The sequence below is a fragment of the Mytilus galloprovincialis genome, chromosome 4 (assembly GCF_965363235.1).
Source record: "Mytilus galloprovincialis chromosome 4, xbMytGall1.hap1.1, whole genome shotgun sequence".
Taxonomy (NCBI): domain Eukaryota; kingdom Metazoa; phylum Mollusca; class Bivalvia; order Mytilida; family Mytilidae; genus Mytilus; species Mytilus galloprovincialis.
In genome coordinates, this window is record NC_134841.1 from 22,471,073 (window position 1) to 22,490,393 (window position 19,321).

At 30.9% G+C, this 19,321-nt stretch overlaps 1 protein-coding gene across 16 annotated transcripts in view; it reads left to right on the plus strand.

Annotated features, from left to right (window-relative positions):
• LOC143071638 (sodium channel protein 1 brain-like) overlaps window positions 1–17,655 on the plus strand; it is a 102,637-nt gene extending 84,982 nt beyond the window's left edge. For 13 of the 16 annotated variants that reach the window (XM_076246086.1, XM_076246087.1, XM_076246085.1 and 10 more), the window contains 5 exons: window positions 111–248; window positions 544–654; window positions 2,449–2,719; window positions 3,878–3,898; window positions 16,309–17,654. In XM_076246086.1, coding sequence (XP_076102201.1) covers window positions 111–248; window positions 544–654; window positions 2,449–2,719; window positions 3,878–3,898; window positions 16,309–17,561 — 1,794 coding nt within the window. In that variant the 3' untranslated portion in view covers window positions 17,562–17,654. Of the gene's footprint in view, window positions 1–110; window positions 249–543; window positions 655–2,448; window positions 2,720–3,877; window positions 3,899–4,624; window positions 9,135–16,308 lie in introns of those variants that run through there. The other 3 variants (XM_076246089.1, XM_076246101.1, XM_076246098.1) reach the window with 2 other exon arrangements.
• Window positions 17,656–19,321: the final 1,666 nt, after the last annotated feature.

A 19,321-nucleotide genomic window follows, 5' to 3' on the forward strand; every position in this document is an offset into this window, starting at 1 on the left:
TTAATTCTCTAAAAAAAAGACTGTATCAACTAACATTTACTTTCTTTGCTAAGTCGGAGAATGTTGTTCAGATTATTGTTTATCATATACTGGTAACTTGTATATTTCAGGTTGATATACAACCTAAGTTTGAGTCCAACATATGGTACTATCTTTTCTTTGTGGCATTTATTGTGTTTGGATCTTTCTTCACATTGAACCTGATTATAAGTGTTATCATTGACAACTTCAATGAACTCAAGAAACAGGTAAACTTTATTCTTATGTATTCCATTAGTAAAAGCTTTAATAAACAAGAGACAGCTTTTGTCAAATTTCCAGGCATAATATGCTTTTTATAATTTAACCCAAAAAGAAACAGAAAAGTATACTTTTAAGAATATTATTATTTCAAACTGTCATATCATATTGATATCCAGTATGTAGAATACTCTTACTATGAATATTAACACCATCAAGAATTAGTATGATCTTTTATGATAAGAATTATATATATTAAATATGTGATATCTCTAATGTTATTTCAAATCTTCCATATTGCAGTATGAAGGACATGTGTTAGATATGTTCCTAACAACAACCCAGCGTAATTATATGAACACATTAAAGAAACTGGGAAACAAAAAACCACAGAAAACCATTAAAAGACCAAAGGTAGGGAAAATTAAATCAAGTTATTTAAGTGACTAATTGATGGATTTTTTTTATGCGTGAATTTGACTGAAGTGGATTGGTTGATTGCGGTTTTCAATATATTGTAATGTTGCAAAAAAATGTAATGCAACGAGACTGATGTGGTCATAGAATATGAGTTTGCTTTCGGTCAACCGAATAAAGTTGTTTTTTGTCGTTATTAGTTTGGCATTTATGTCAGTCAATTTTATTTAGATGTAAATTTTTCACGATGTAAATATTTAGTTCAGCTGCAGTTTGACAATTGGGCTTTTGTTATTAGATGTAGCATTTGAAAGGGCATGTAAAGTGTTTAGAAAATGAAATGTGTGTGTAAATCCTGAACCAAATACAATTTACAGGGTCCTGGTCTTATGGTAAGTATGGAGACCAGATAGAGTATTAGACCACACTTAGATAGTCGTCATGTCTGAAATTTTTCATGTCAATGTGTTGTTTTAGCTTTATTGTCTGTAGTATAAAATGTACAACTGGAATAGTATCTCAGATTTTGGATTTTTGTTTTCTGTTCAAATAAGACCTGCCGAGCATGTTATAAAAGATATTAGTGAAATAGATGTCATTTAAGATTCATACTTCAGTAGCAGTAGAATATAAAATGCTGAAATCTGTCCTTCATCAAAAACATGTATAGAAGAATGATCTTGCTATTTTATAGCAGCAGAGAGGAAATATTTAAGATAAAAACTGGAAAGTTCTCAACATTTTTTTAGTTATTTTAGAGATTTTTCCTAAAATTTTGCATGTTTTAATTTTTATATATATTTTTTTTTTAATCATTTGTATACACATTTTCCCATTGAAGTATAAGATAACTTATCAAATAATGCAAAAAATAGAAAAACATTCAATGTGTGTCCAAACAATTTAACTTAACATGGTTGTTTGGTCAAGAGTTGAATATTTTTCTTTATTTGAACTCTTGCATTAGTTTTTCTTTTGTTAATAAGTCCATCAACCTTTTTTAAGGGAAATTTAGTAGTATAGAAGTTACTATATCTTTTTCTTTGTGTTAAATTATCAATTTGTATGAATGAAACCTCCTCAACAGTGTTTTGACAACACCTATTGTATAAACTTTGAAGAGTGAAATTATCAGCCTTATTTCACATGTAAAAATATCAGTTTTTGTTTCACCAAGACATTGCAATCAATTCAATAATTTATTTTACACCTTATTTTTCTACTTATTGTCACCCGGGTTGTCACCATTATATATGATTGTTTTTTTCATTTGCTGTTACAACCTACCTGGTTGAATTAATTGAACTTATTTATAAGTTGTCTAAAACAATGAATAATACATAGTAATATATCTTTTATAAGTTGTTGTAACCCCTTACAGTAATTCCTATAAAAAAAACTTTTTCTTCATTCTTAAAGCCAGAAACTAGACCTACTTGCATTGAAACAGAACGACTTTGTTAAAAATTGTAAAAGAATTTATTGAAAAGCTCTATATAAATTTTAAACTGTATGGTGGTTTTATATTTCCTTTTGATTTTCTGTTATCTAAAAAAAAGGTCCTTGATTTACTGTATAATTTAAGTAACTTCTCGTTGACAATCATACCACATCCTAGTATTGTTCTCAAAGAAAGATCGCAGAAAAATCACTGATTGGCCCCAATTGAATATTTACTTTTTTTGTGTGAAAACTTGGAATGAAAGAATATTTAAGGTATAACATAGCAATTGAATTGTGAACAAGTAAGAAATGATTGTTTTTCATACTTTTTTGTGTTTTATTTTTCAGAACACAATGCAAGGTGTATTTTATGATGTAGCAGTAAGCACAAAGTTTGATCTTTGTATAGTGGTTGTAATATTCATGAACATGATAGTAATGGGCATAGAACATTACAAACAGTCAGATATGGTCATCGATATCTTACAAATTATGAATATTATATTCACAACTGTATTTACACTGGAAGCAGCGATCAAGATAACAGGATTGCGGTTTCATTATTTTAGACAGCCCTGGAATGTGTTTGATTTTATTGTTGTTGTGCTGTCTATACTAGGTATAAATTTAGATTATAGATAAGGACTGATATAACTATAAAAATGAAGATGTGGAATGATTGCCAATGAAACAACTCTCCACAAGTGACCAAATGATACAGAAATTAACTGTTCCTTTAAAAATAGAAATGTGAGACATGGGGTAGATGTGCATTAGACATTCAATCTGATGCTAATTTTACTTCATCCTTAGTTTACTTGAATGTTTATTATAATGATACAAAAAAAATAATAATGAAAAAAAGATGCTCTTTATTTTGCAAAGGAGAAGGTAAAATTTTGTGCTTATTTGGCCCTATGAATTTCTGAAAAGTGCATTAAAACTATTCCAATTATATAGAACTTTTGGTACATTTTATAAGGGCCAATTTGACCAAAAATGTACTTTCTCCTTTCTTGGTTTATAAATGTAATCTCTTATGTTTAACATTATTTGTATTGGAGATATGATTAAATATAAAAAGATGTGGTATGATTGCCAATTAGACAACTCTTCATAAAAGACCAAAATGACAGAAATTAACAACTATAGCTCACTGTACCACCCACCTTCAAGAATGAGCAAAGCCCATACCGCTATAAAAAACACAGAAATGACAAAAGTAAAAAAAGTATTTCAGTTCAAACAAGAAAACTATTGGCCTTATTTATGTACAAAAAGCTTGTATTGGTTAAAAAAAAAAAGTAAAATAGTTAGAACAATTAATTTTAAAAGAACATTTTACACATTTGAAATATCATTTGTTACACATTGAAAGAAAATGTCAAATTACACAATGCAGTGAAATCTATCTCAACAGAACCATTTACAAATAAGAAAAGGTGTTGGGATGAAAATAATTTAGAGTACAATATTGGATAGTTTATAAAGGTTTCACTGAAGACACTATAAAACAGATATTGTCATTGGAGTTGTAATTGTAATTTTGTGTATATTTTATTAGATATATTTAGGACAGACAACTGGGATAACAGTCAAGAAATACATTCTCCTCATTTGCATATTATTTGATAAAAATAGTTCTTTAGATGAAATAAATTCAAAAATTAAAGTTTTCAACGAGTTTTAAGATATTATCATCAATAAATGTTTTGAAAAATGGATTAATATTTGTACCTAGTGAGATATTATTTTAATACTGTTAGTTTTCTCTCAGTTTTAATACTACAGGAGTCAGGTAATATATTGTAGATTCTGACTAAAGTCCTAATATGACTTGACGTCAGTTAATTTTGATGAGATACACTTTGTCACTGTAGGATGTTTTATTAAGTAGATGATAATATATTGTTTTCACTTTCTAGAAGTGTAATGTTTGCTAGCTTTGAACTCACAAATGCTGTTTTTGATATTAGTATATCCTTTTTGTTCAATTATATACTTACATATATCATAAAATATTAAAAAAAAAAGCTATTACACGAAAGTTTCTGTACTCTGAAATTTATGATGGAAAAGTAGTTGATTTTTAAAGGAAACAAAAATCTATTAAAGTCAAAACAAAATTTAAAGCAAAAGTTAGTTTTGTGTTAGAAGTTTGACGTGAAATGTGAATTTAGATGTAGATAAATTTAGAGACAAATAAGACAAGTAGTGTGAATATTGTTACTCCAAACTCCATTTCTATCCCCTACCAGCTGAGTGCATTATTATCCTCTAGTTCCTCTAAATACCATAGTAAAATTGGCATCTCATGAACTATTGATTACAGCAATGATACAAATTGTACGACCTGTTGTTGGTTTCATTTGAGGAGAATTTGTTTAATGACTTAAATCTCGAGTGTTGTCTGGCCTAATGGTTCTTAGTTTGTAAGAACAAGCAGAACATAGTCTTGCTAATTTCATTTCCTGTATGCAGTTTTACCATTGACTTACAATCTATCCAAATCTTTGTATTTCAGCAATCATTCTAGAAGATATATTAGAGAGTCTGTCCGTTTCACCAACACTTCTTCGTGTCGTTAGAGTTTTTAGGATTGGACGTGTCCTTAGACTAATTAAAGCAGCTAAAGGAATTAGAAAACTCTTATTTGCTTTAATAATTTCATTACCCGCTTTAATAAATATCGGGGCTCTCCTGTGTTTAATTATGTTTATATATGCTATTATTGGAATGTCAAGTTTCGGTAACTTAAAAATTGTTGGTGGAGTCTTCGATGAGGATGTAGTGAATTTTAAGACGTTTGCCAGTAGCTTTGTGTTACTATTGAGGCTGTCTACTTCGGCTGGTTGGAATGATATTTTAGAACCTCTGTTGATACAACCTCCAGATTGTGATGATCAGTACATTACACGTCCAGATGGAACCTTGTTCAAACAAGAAAACGGGGATTGTGGTACACCATGGCTAGCTTATTTTTTCATGTGTTCATATATATTAATTATTTTCTTAATTATAATCAACACATATATTGCTGTTATTTTGGAGAATTTCAATCAAGCTCACCAGCAGGAAGAGGTGGGTATTACAGAAGATGATTTCGATATGTTCTACGTTGTATGGGAAAAATATGACCCACTTGCATCACAGTTTTTAAAATATGAGCATTTAACTAGTTTTGTTGCCGATCTTGAAGAACCTTTAGGGATACCAAAACCAAATGAAATAGCTTTAGTAGCGTTTGATCTTCCTATAGTGGAAGGTGATAAAATACATTGTTTAGATATTTTAATGAACCTTGTGAAACATGTGCTAGGGCGTGTTGAAGAAACAGAAGAATTTAGGCAATTGAAAAAAGAACTTGAACTTAAATTCTCTGAGACGTTCCCAACTAGAGTCAAAACAACTAAGACATCAAGTACTATGATGAAGAAAAAAGAAGATGTGGCTGCAAAAACATTACAGCGTGCTTGGAAAAGTTGGAAAACTCAAAAGAGTTTACGTAATATTACACAGCTAGCAAAATTACAAAAAAGTCAAGAAGAAGAAGCTGCTCTGACCTCACAAAAAGGCAACAGTATTATAAGCTTGGGTCGTAGACTCAGTAGTGCATTGAGTCAGTTCTTCAGCTCGTCAAGACCTACAAGTGCAACAAGTCGAGCTAGTGTTAAAAGTAGTACTGCATTAACTAGAAAACCTACAAAGAAAAACACATTACAAGTTCCAAGTGTAGGCTCACTCTACTCACCAAATCAACACAAGCCTGACATAGATTTATGATAATAATGACTTCATAAAGGAAAGTAGAGTGTCAAAAGAGTCTGCAAGTGTTTTAAAGGTTGATGAATGGCTGAAAATGGCATAACAAGTTTTGTTTGTGTGTTGAAAATATTGTGGTATACCTACATTGAAATAAAATGGCATTTCTTTTTATATCTAATCTTTATTATGATATATTTTAAAACCATTAAAAAATAATCATCAAAACAACAGTAAGAACAGAAAAAAATTAATGTCTCTAAGTTGAGATATAGTATTGGCATTTGAATTTTTTGATGGAGGTATATCTAACAACATTTGCAGAACTATTATGCATGCAGCCTACATAGCATTTATGTATATGACACAAAGTTCTTCCTTGGTCAGATGTTTTAACACAAGGCCAGCAGTATTTTGTAACCAAAAAAACTGAACGAATAACTGTTGTTATAAATTAGAAGACACTCTAGCATTTTAAATATGTATTCTGTGATATTTTATACATCTGATGCAAAAATACATTGTTGTTGATATGTCAAAATATATGCCAAAATTAATTTGTATTGCACATTGATATTGCTCATAAGTTTGGATGTGCATTTATATTCCTAACCACAATTCCTAGTCACTGTTTGTTTGACTGTTCCTTGATGTTTCACACATTAACAGGGTTCCAGTCCTTTCAAAAATCACATTGGTCATTACAAGATCCTGTTTATATCAAACTTTATATTTAAGTGATAACTATTATTTAGAAAGGATTTCTTAAGTCAGCTCTTTATAATTGATATTTCCCAAGTTTTGTACCAGTAAGAATTGCCCTTCAAAGTCTGTCTGAATTTGATTGTACTGTTTTGGGTACTTGAGAAAGAGCTTGGTAATCAATGGTAAATTTGCCTTCTTATTTTTTTATTACTTAAGCGAGGTCACCATGAAGAAATTTATTGACCTTTGTGTAAGATAAATACACATTGATTATAATATGAATACAGTATTATAACAGTTTAAATAGGACTAAAAAAATATTGTGTTGTTTTAACAAAATCAAAATCTTTGCTTCATTATATTCAACATTCTTCACCCTTTGCTCAAATTATATATATATATATATGCACATTCCAGTTTGTACCATGAAGCATTTAACCAATTTTTATTTAATTTTTATTTTGTTTATGACTCTGTTTATATACTCAGTTGTTTACATGTAGTCATGTCATATTTAAATTCCATGTGATATTATTATATTATGATCCAACTAAAGAGGGTATTCCTTTTTTACAGATTTTTATTTTTATCATAATTGATAAGTTTATTTGATTTTTTTTAGTTTTACTCAGAAAAGTTTTGTCACGTGATATTTTCAAGGTAACATGCAATATGATATATAATATAAACAAATGATCTGAAAGTGTTAGATATTAGGATTAATATTTAAAAATATTTTTTCTTTTTGAATACTGAGTGAACCTTTTTGATAGTTGTCTCATTGAAATCTTACAACATTTTCTTTGTTTTTATATTGTTATTTTATTTTTCAGTGAACATTTTTTTTTTTATAATAAGTTTTATCTGATGTTATTTTCTGTTATATTTATGCATTTGCGATTTGCGTATGAACGAATGAAAAATCCATCAATTAACTGTGGAAAAATTTGAATGTTGAAAAAGCATACCTGTGGATATATTTTTTTCCCCATGTTTTTAGTGTTTTGTTTTTTCTTTCAGTTTCTAAGTTTGAATGTTGTCATGTTAAGATGCAGTCATAAGTGCTTGTTCTTGGAAGGTTTAGTAATATGATTTGCCATAAAGAAGGAAGGGGAAAAAATGATTAAGCTTTTTAATTATAAAAGAAACCAAGGTTTAAACAATGGTTAGGCTTAACAGTTGCATTTTCTATGTTTAATAAGCTCAATATTACCATATTTAGTTGTGTACAATCTGCATTTATGTTTAATCTGCACACCCTCTTTGGCCATTGGAATTTAGAACAAAAACTTTTTCATCTCTTCATGAAGATCTATAACTTTCAGGTCATATAAGGTTGTCAACTTTCCTTTATTAGAAATATCCCCAAAATTTGTTAATAAACATTTCTTGTACACTTCAGGAGTGTTAAAAAGTGCCAAAAAAAGCACTGGAAACAAGTGCCGAAGTTGTGTTTGTCATAAAGTAGAAATTGAAAAGCAAACACATTTAAGTTTATGAATACTTTAAATGTAAAATAGTGCTATCATTATGTAAAACATTGTTTTATTTATTCTGTTTATTTCCTGATATTTAAATTACGATAAGAAATGCAACACTCCTGTCATAAACACCACATCTAAATGAATTACTGATTTCATATCTGAATTTCATTCATGATTTAAATGCCATGAAATTCTAAAAGAAATATGTACTGAAGTATTTCAATTTGTTATTTATCCAGAAATTCTTTCTTTTCTTTAAAAATAACATGATAATATAGATTATAAAAATTACAAAATTGATGCAAGAAATAAAGGTATCTTCTACCTTGCCAAGAAAAAACATGGCAGCAAGTATGAAGGAAAAATAGAGTGAAAATGATGACATTTTTCTTATTTCTTGCTTTTAGCATTGAAATATTATGCACCCCTTACTGGATTTGAATTTTGGAGTAAAATATTGCAGTTTATTCAAGACCTTGATCTTCTGATTTGTTAAACAGTAATTTCTTATGGGAAGTCAATAGGATTTTTATCAGATGCATTGCATGCAGGGGAGACAAATCTTCCTGTCCTATTTATCAAATTGGAAATTAGATTCATACAAAATCACTCATGCCCATTAGTAACCCCAGTTTGAATCAATAAAAAGTGATTTAATTCTTTAAAAAATCACAAAATCTTGACTTTCAAGTTGTTCATGCTTTAGTGTATGCATCATGATGTAAAACAGTTAATATTTAATTGTAAAACTAATAAGGGTTTCGAGTGAAATATTCTAATATTGCAATTCCTTCTCATATGTTGTACATTCAAAGTATTTGTAAATAAAATGAATTGTTTTATTATTAATTCTGTTGATTTTTTAAAGATATATATATCTATACACAAGTATGTGAAGGTAACAATTCCTTGTAATTTACTACATGAAATTATTTGTTGAAGTTTTGATTTCTGTATTTCTGTGATGATGATTGAGCTATTACAACCAGAAATGTATTTTGTTTACATGTGTATTTTTCATCATATTAACTCTCAACTCATTTCATACATACTTTTTCCAAATAAACTGTTTTGAAAAAGAAATTTGGGTAGTTTTTCTGCAAGTATTCTTAACAACAACTAGCATAATCAGTTTATGGTTTTGCTTTATAAATAGGTAAGTCAATATTTTCATTCCACGGCCTTTAAGTTATCATTTAAGTGGGAAAATTATAATAAACACCAAGATACAACTGCAGTTGGATTTATACCAAAGTAGAATCAGGTGAGCTACACGGATTCTTCAGAGCCGCTAATTTGTTTATCAGTTGGATTTACTAAACATTTCTGCAATTTTGATGTAGTGACTCAATCTAGTCTAAAGCAGGGTTCAAAATCATACTTCATGTATAGATCTCCTGACATGTTGTATTATTAGCCAGTGAATGCTACACACCATCAGTTGTTTAGATTGAACAATGTCATGCTTAGAAGAATTGTTCACATGAAGATCCAATATTTTAAAAAATTCTACAGTAAAGGGCATTACTACTCTCAGGGTTGGATGTAAGTAGGGTGTATTGGTAGAATGATACCATTATAGAGTCTTATAGGAATCTGTATTTATAAAGTTTGAGGTTAGGGAATCTTACATTATTTATAGTACACACTAATGTAAGCATGTTAAATTTAAGGAAAAACACTTTTCAATGTGTTTATCCAGGAGTAATTTAACTTACATTTTGTTTATAGACGAGTACTGTTCAGATCTATCTCAGTTACTAGTAACTGAATTTCAAAAGTTCTCTGGGCTAGCAGAATTTCAGAAATTCCCATGAATGATTTTTGGTTAGAACCTAAAAGAACTTCAGAAACGTCTATGTTCAAGGGCGAACATAATTTTTGGTATTGTAGACTGAACATGATAAAAGAAAGTGAAAGAACTTTATGTGCACTTTTTAACATTATAATGAGTCAAGGGCTGGCTGAATTTTACATTCCTAAGTTGTATTTGAAACGTTCATATAGGATAGTCTGGTTTAAAAAGGAACAAATCCAAGTTTATCCACAGGTTAGCATAGTTTTAGAATTAGCAGAATCTTATATATATGTTGCTTAAGATAATCATAGTTCAAGGTTAAACAGAAGTTCATATGTTCCTACCGAGGTTAGCAAGGTTCAAGCATAAGTAGAATTTCGTATTTTCAAAAGGGATTGAATGGCATAGGATACTGCATTGATGACTTAAACTCTGAAATATAGATACTAATTTAGAGTAAAATGCTCTTACAAACTGGGTCTAACACGTATTAATATAGTACCCTTGCTACATGATAGCTCCAAGTAGAACTCAACTGGACAAAAAATATGTCTGGTTGATGTAAATGGTCCCACAATTAGCATCATTGTTACAAAACTTCCTTATATTTATTTTATTATAGTTAAATTGCCCATTATTCTTATTTGATTTTATTAGCTCGTTTCTGTAGAATGTTTTGATGTTTTAGTGAATTAGGGTGCACATGTGCGTAGTGTTTTTGTTGATAAACTATATTTTTTTCCCAGATTTATTATTGAAATTCCTATTTTTGCTAGAAATCTTGGTAAGTTATATATTAAGTGTCTGGGGGAGTATTACCACCTAGGATAATAACAATTTCAGTCAACTCACTCGGTTCTTGTTATTTGGAAAGGGGAAAATGACAAAGTCAAAAGGTTTAGGAATGTTTTTTCCCATGTATCATTGTCTGAAACTAATACAACATTGGGTTGCAGACTCACTGCAAATGATAGCATGGCTAATCAAGTAGGGTGAAATTGAATTTTTTGAAAGGAAGAAAAATATTTTTTTTAAAAAAGAAATAGAAGTCTATTCATCCGTATTCTAAAAGAGTAGAGCATAGATTTTATGGTATCCTTTTAAGGAAGAGAGATATGAACATGCATCTAAAGAAAATTTCTACATTGTAATTTATTTTTTAAACATTTAAACTATTGGTCGATGGTACTATTTTTACAATTCGTCGTTGTTAAGAAAGATTTTAATGTTCAAGACAATTAAGGTAAGTCTTAATAATTTTTACGTTTTCTTTTATTTTGTAGCATTTCAGTAGTATATAGCTTTTATATATAGTAGTTTTACTATTAACAAAAAATAATGAACTAATAAAGTATTAAAAATCATACACGTACGTTGAAACACACGAGACTTGCTTAGGCAAAACAAGATATATCTCAATGATATATAACCAAAAAAATCGTTAAGCGTAGAAATGAATGTCTCATTTAACAAGAAAACAAATGTGTTACACAACTAGAAAGGACGTGAAAAAACTATAATCAATAAAAAAACAAAACAAAGTAAGGAAAAGACCGTTCTTGTCACAAATATAAACCGAATTTGTGTATTTTTCGATCCTTTGTGGAACTCACAGACTTCATTGAAAATTTTAGCCTGCAATGTATTCCAAAACAGAACAAAATGTTTTTTATCTGGTTGAGATACCTATAACTATTTTCTCAGTAATCGTCTGCATGCATTGCTTAATTACAGATGATATAAAAGTTATGAAATAGAAGTTTATCTCCCAAATATAATTTTCATATTTTTTTACTATTTAAGAAGTTGGGCCATTTCAAGCCTAATTTGATCTCAAAGTTTTTAAGAAAAAAAAACATATCAAAAGCCTTTCAGATTAATTTTTATTGGGTCAGCTATGCCATGGTCATCTCTTACCCGTCGATGCCGTTGTATGTGTCGTCTTGTTAAAAATCTTCTTTAGAAATTATTTGATATTCTGCAATTTCAATTTTTATGAATGATTCTGTGAGTATCTCGTAGTATAAACAAGACTTCATTGTTTAATGTTACCCAAATCAAACCAATATGGCTTCCATGGCAAAATAATGTTACTTGAAATAAAATGTCCATAGGCTTGAAACTATTAGTATCCTATTTTTGTCGAGCCTTCGACTTTAGTCGAAAAAGCGAGACTAAGCGATCCTACATTCCGTCGTCGTCGGCGTCGTCGTCGTCGGCGGCGTCCACAAATATTCACTCTGTGGTTAAAGTTTTTGAAATTTTAATAACTTTCTTAAACTATACTGAATTTCTACCAAACTTGGACAGAAGCTTGTTTATGATCATAAGAAAGTATCCAGAAGTAAATTTTGTAAAAATAAAATTCCATTTTTTCCGTATTTTACTTATAAATGGACTTAGTTTTTCTGCGAGGAAACATTACATTCACTCTGTGGTTAAAGTTTTTAAAATTTTAATAACTTTCATAAACTATCCTTGATTTGTACCAAACTTGGACAGAAGCTTGTTTATGATCATAAGATAGTATCAAGAAGAAAATTTTGTAAAAATGAATTTCCACTTTTCCGTATTTTACTTATAAATGGACTTAGTTTTTTTTGCGAGGAAACATTACATTCACTCTGTGGTTAAAGTTTTTAAAATTTTAATTACTTTCATAAACTGTCCTTGATTTGTACCAAACTTGGACAGAAGCTTGTTTATGATCATAAGATAGTATCAAGAAGGAAATTTTGTAAAAAAAAATTCACTTTTTCCGTATTTTACTTATAAATGGACTTAGTTTTTCTTCCAGTTAACATTACATACAGTCTGCAGTTAAAGTTTATAAAACATTTATTAGATTCATAAACTATCCTGGATTTTTTACCAAACTTGGAAGCTTCTTTCAATCAAAAGACAGTATCGAGAGGGAAATTTTTATTGATGTTTTTCCTCATTTTTGTTGAGTCTGCGATTAACAGCAAAAGTAGGCGAGACACTGGGTTCCGTGGAACCCTTGCGAATTTTTCTTTACAAGAATTCTAACGATTAAATGACCGAATATTTGACCGAATTATTTATCATTGTTACCTGCAGTCAAAGAGACAACTGTAATATTGACCGACATAAATTGAAACTCCTCAAAATGCAAAATGGGTAAAACCATTAATTGACTTTTTAAAGGGGCAATAGCTACTAAATATTAAAAAAATATGGGTTATTTTTAATCATTAATTAACTAATGAAAGTTAAATAGTGAAATGATAATTCACTTTTTTGCAGCCAATTTGTTTCAATTTTGTCAAAAAAGTCTAAGAAACGGTGCTGATGAATGAATCACACTCAAGTGAATAATTTGACCTCACTGAATCCGTTTTCATATGACCTTCTATTTATTCCATTAGTTAGAGATGAGTTACTCATTAACTAGACATGTTAAGTTTTTAAAAGGAAAATAATGTCAAAATTTAAGGTAAATAAAGGCAATAGTAGTATACCGCTGTTCAATAGTCATGAAACAAATATGGGGCACAAACCAAAACTGAGGGAAACATATCAACTATAAGAGCAATAAATCCATTTGTTTGACTGATCCCAGGGCCATAACTAGGGTTCGAATTCAGGGGAGGCAGGGGTTTGGGGGCCGCCGATTGAGGCCCCTAGATCCGCCAATTTTTTTTTCTCTCAGTAAAATGGCTAAAAATTACCCGTTTTCCTTCGATTTCCTTACTTTTAGAAACATCAGTATTGCTTGAACCTGAAGCAATTTTATGCAAAAACAAGCTGAGATTGCTGTTCGGGGTGAGCCGATGCTCCGTCTTGAAGGCCGGCCGTACTTTGACCTTTAATTATTAACATTAAATATAATGTGACCGCGGATTTTTTTCTTAATAAAATCAGTGGCCGTAAAAATTATACCCGTTTTCCTTCAATTTACTTACTTTAAGAAACATCAGTATTGCTGGATCCTGGAGGCAATTTTTATGCAAACAATTATTATCTGTATTTAAAGATATTTTTTTGTAAGAAATCAAACTGGTAAGTTAAAAAAAAACATATAAAGCAAGATCATAGAACGCAAGATTTTTTTTATCGAGGACCTTGAACTTCAATATTGTTGAAAGCTGAACAGACATGTATAAACTACAACCAGGGACTTTCTTTGCTAGTATATACTTAGTATAGAAAGTCCCTGCTACAACGAATGGGAGTGTTTAACTAAGTAACTAAGTCATTGACCATAATGTTCTAGTATGATCGGGAGATGTTAAAAAAATGATTCAACAGCTGATTCAGCCGGTAACGAATTTCCGATATCATAAAAGAATCACAATACAAAGGGAACTTCCTCTGCTTAATTGAGCCCCTAAATAAATGTGAATAGTAAGGTTTTATTCAAAATTGTCGGAAGCAAACTTTCATATTCGTACGAATACCGAATAACAGACGGACGGCCACACGAAAATATAAAAATAAAACAAATACTGAAACGGTTCACTATCGATCAAAAATCCAGACAATGACAGATATATCATGTATCATTACAACACTGTTAAAACTGTAAACTTGTGTTGTTTATGATATAAATTCAAGTTCTTCTTGTACATATTGTCAATATTTCATTTTATTACTTTAAAAAAAAAATGGTGCAGAAAATTCAGGGGAGGCAGTTGCCTCCCCTGCCTCATAGGTAGTTACGGCCCTGGATCCGATCCACAAAACACTCATTTTTATACAGGTGAAAACGTTGACTAACACAACGACAAGACATAGGGATGATAATCTGGTGCTGGTGCTTTCGAAAGCTCAAAATTTTGGTCCATCCGACCCTAAAGGGGAGCAAAGGCCGTTAACAAGCTCTCATTATCTGACCTTTACCTAATTTTATGGATAATTAAGGTTAAGTTTATATTTCAGATACTGATTTAGTTTTTTTGATTTACCAAAAGATGCACTTGTCTGTTAGTAAATTTCTTTTGTATGATTTGTTGGTCTATTTTACATTTTATGTTTTCATTCAATAGGTAAGGTCTTTTATGTTAGATAATAATTGGTCAGCTGTAGTTGGTGTATCAAGAACTGTTATGCGTACATGTCCGTCTGGTTCATATGACCTTGACGTCATTTACATGCATCAGTATTGAACATAAAGTTGACTATGACCAGTAAAGCAGCGTTACATTTCAACATGACTTTGTGAACTCTTGTTATAAACACTTAGCTTTTCAGCATAGCACTTACTAATCATAAATACAACAGAAAGAAAGTATAAGCAGCAACATCCATTAAAGCAATTTAGATCTACAAATCATTTCATTTGTCGTTGAGATTGCATTGCCTGCTAAGGGGAGAACTATTCGAATTAGAGGAGGGAACAGGGCTTGACAGATTTTGAACATAGCTTTTTTATTAACGATCCTAGCCTTGAATTTACTCGAAAACTTGTATATATTATTAATAAAATCACTGTTTTGACAGGTCTGCGATTCCATTTTCGTTGAGCATCCATCTTATTATAAAGCAAGATTTAAGAAAATTTTCCATTTTCGATATTAAATTTTGAACCAAAATTCTTTGAATCCGGATTTGTTTTTTCTCTATCGATTTATGATTTTCGAACAGCGGTATACCACTGTTGCCTTTATTTGAACATTATACACCTATTGACTGGGTGTGAGGGTAATAGCAAGTGTGTTGTCCCTGATATACGAACTATTGCTCGAGGCAAAGCCAAGAGCAATAGTTGGTATGCGAAGGGACAACACACTTGCTATTACCCGCACAACCAGTCATTAGGTGATTTATTATACTGAACAGCAAAGTCATTAAATGTTTTTATATACCAAATTAACTAATTTTCTAAAAGTGTACATATATCATCTGAAAGAAAAGAGAAAAATGTCACATAACTTGACATGCAAAAGATGAACTATACGGGTTTTTTTTTTATGGTTCTTCTTGTATTTGTAAATATTTCATTAATTGCAATCAAGACTAGAAATACTCGTGTTTAATTTTCCGTGCATATGATAAATTTAAGCTAAAGTACACCAAACTCAAATTCGCTTTTAGAATACAACGACCGAACCCATATTATGAATAAGGTACTGTAATTTAAAAAAATTAAATTTAAATTTTAAAAAATGCGCGCGAAGATTTTCCCTCTTTTATGTTTGCTTCTTGTATGTTAGCACAACTATTTCATTATTTTTTATATAGAACAAACATACTGAGGTATGATAATATCGATTATCAGCGAATACGTACACTATCATCTTGAAACCAAGAATACGTAACGCAAATAAAAAAAAACCATAGAAACAAACAAACGAACAATTCTACGTTTCTCATTTACGTAAACTATATTTCTGATCATCTTTGTGACACGAACAAATTAACAATTAAACATCGCAGAGCAGAAGCCGCTACTGTTATATAAATAACAAAGATTAATCACAACAATTTTTGTTTCAGTTTCTGGATTTGAGGACGCCTTAAAGAACATATCCATTTCACCAACATTATTCCGAGTAGCAAGAGTTTTCAGAATTGGTCGGATATTACGAATGATCAAAGGTGCCAAAGGAATCCGAAAGTTAATTTTTGCTTTAGTAATATCTCTTCCAGCTTTAGTCAACATCGGAGCACTTTTAGCTCTCATAATGTTTATATATTCCATAATTGGAATGTCGAGTTTTGGTAATTTAAAGATAGCAGGCGGAATTATGGACGAGGATGTAATTAATTTTAAAACTTTTAGTAGCAGTTTTGTGTTGATGTTAAGGATTTCAACATCAGCTGGCTGGAATGACATCCTAGAACCGTTGTTAATACAACCCCCGGATTGTAATCCAGATTACATTACTCGGCCTGATGGTACGTTGTATAAACAAGACATTGGTGATTGCGGACAACCATGGTTGGCAATTTTGTTCATGTGTTCCTATATTTTAATCACATACTTAGTTATTATAAATACTTATATTGCTGTTATTCTGGAGAATTTTAATCAAGCACATGCACAGGAAGAAATTGGAATTACTGAGGATGATTTTGATGCATTCTACATAGTATGGGAGAAGTATGACCCGCTAGCTACACAGTTTATAAAGTTTGACCAACTATCACTTTTTGTAGCGGAGCTAGATGAACCGTTAGGAATACCGGCACCTAACGAAATAGCTTTGGTAGCATTTGATATTCCTATCGTTCAAGGCGACAAGATGCATTGCTTAGATATTCTCATGCATTTAGTAATTCATGTGTTAGGAAATGTGGAAGAAACTGAAGAATTTACACAGCTTAGAGAGGAGCTTCAAATTAAATTCGCAGAAACTTTTCCCACAAGGGTTAAAACTACAAAAACATCAAGTACTATGACGAAGAAAAAAGAAGACGTTGCTGCCAAAACTCTACAACGTGCATGGAAAAGTTTTAAAACACAGAAAAATCTTCGAAATATAACACAGCTTGCTAAAATGATGAAAAATCAAGACGATGCTCAATCGAACTCACAAAAGAATACTGGTGTTCTTGGCCTTGGACGTAGGTTGACAAATTCACTCAGGCACTTTTTCGGAGCTTCACGACCGACCAGTGCTATAAGCCGAACCAGTATTAAAAATATGTCTTTATTTACAGATAAGACAAAAGTTAAAACGTTACAGGTACCGAACGTACGTGTTTTGTATCCAAATGCAAGAGCTGTATCTCAATCACATTTATGATAACCTTTGATAGGATCCTGTTGTGTCATTATTGTAATATTGATTAATTTGCAATGATACTTATATTTTCCAAATTAGATATGTAAGCCAAAACATTATTTGTAGTACATACATGTCTGTAAATACTACTTGGTAATTTTGATTTTTTGAGATTATTAAATATTAACTTTAGTACTTTTAAATATCTGTTTAAAAATGCCACCGATAAATTATTCTAAATTTCCGGTTTGCGGTAGCAAAAATCACAAATAATAAGTCTCTTTCTCTTTCTTCTAAACTTTTTTTATTCATTCAAATTTTTTTCTCTAAACTGAACTATTGGATTCGTTTGAATAAACTGCACATTTCTCATTCTCGACACAGTCCAGCGGTTACAGCATATTTCAGGCGAATTGTGCACATCCTGCTACAAACATGAAATTTGGCAGAGAACTTCCTCAACTATTACTCTTTTATTTCAGATAGGGAGGCATTTGAAAAAAAAGTCTCACTTCCGGTAAAATCCAAAACGGCGGACATCATACTTAAATCGTCCCAATATCGAAGGCTAGTGTGTGAAAAGGTATTATTATCATGCTGCTATAATAGTATTTGGTACAAACCTTTGTTATGGACTACTTTTGGATATAATATATAGATAAGTTGTCTTTAAAAACCCTAATTTCGGTAAAATCCATCATAGATGACATTCTACTAAAACAAGCTTATTGTTTAAGGAGGGTGGTTGAAATGAGTTTTAACGTATTGCTACTATCATTAAATTCTACAGGTACCTTTCTTTAATGCTTCTAAGGTATACAATGTATAAGACATATGTCTTAAAAGCCTTTACTTTCGGTTATATTCAAAATGGCGGACATAGAAATATCATCTTTTTATTTTGATATTCAACTTCTTTTCAAAATGTGAAGAAATTGGGTTTTTGTGGTGGTCATTACATTTTTGGCTTCAGTTATCCTCTAAACCACAAATCATAGTCTATAGTTGATATTTAAATACAAAGTTAACATTTCCGTTAAAAAAAACCCAATATATATGGCGTAAATGTCAAAGATGAGTCCTCAATCCATTTCTTCGATGTAGAGTTTTGGATAGATTGATTAAAACAAAATACAACCGCTTTAGTACTAAAACATTTAAAAAATAATCACTATTTGGCCCAAAATCATGTTCACAGTCACCACCACATGTATACGACGCAGGACACGGGTGACTTGATTTTCCACATTAACAACAACTGCGGCAACCTTTCTTACATCCACAATGTGCAAGCTTCTGACAAAATGATGAGGCCTTAAAAAGAGTTTTTTAAAAGTGATCCTCTTTGTCCCTTCGTCATCCATTAGCGCCTGGACTGGGTAGCATAAGAGCTAATTTCAAGCTCGTCCCCTAAACACGTGTCTTAGTATATTGTACGTTTTGCATCCTCGAAAAGACTAGACTAAGTTGAAGGAATAGCCTCAATTAGCCTTCACTTTTGCATAAATAGTTATTTCTTGCTTTGTTAACCATGTTAACCCCATCTGATAAGTGTGTGCGATCTTACAGTAAACCCCGAGGATTTAGGCGGATCAATTATCATTATTTATGTTTAAGGTGACATCTTCAAATGCCATCAATGGCTCCCACGCAGTCTCCCCCCCCCCCTTTTCAAGCACACAGAGAACCGTATCACAACCGGTAAATACATGGATCACAATATGTGTATGTAATCACTAATCGCTAGTGCATTTAAAAGGTCATTGATCGATATTTATCCA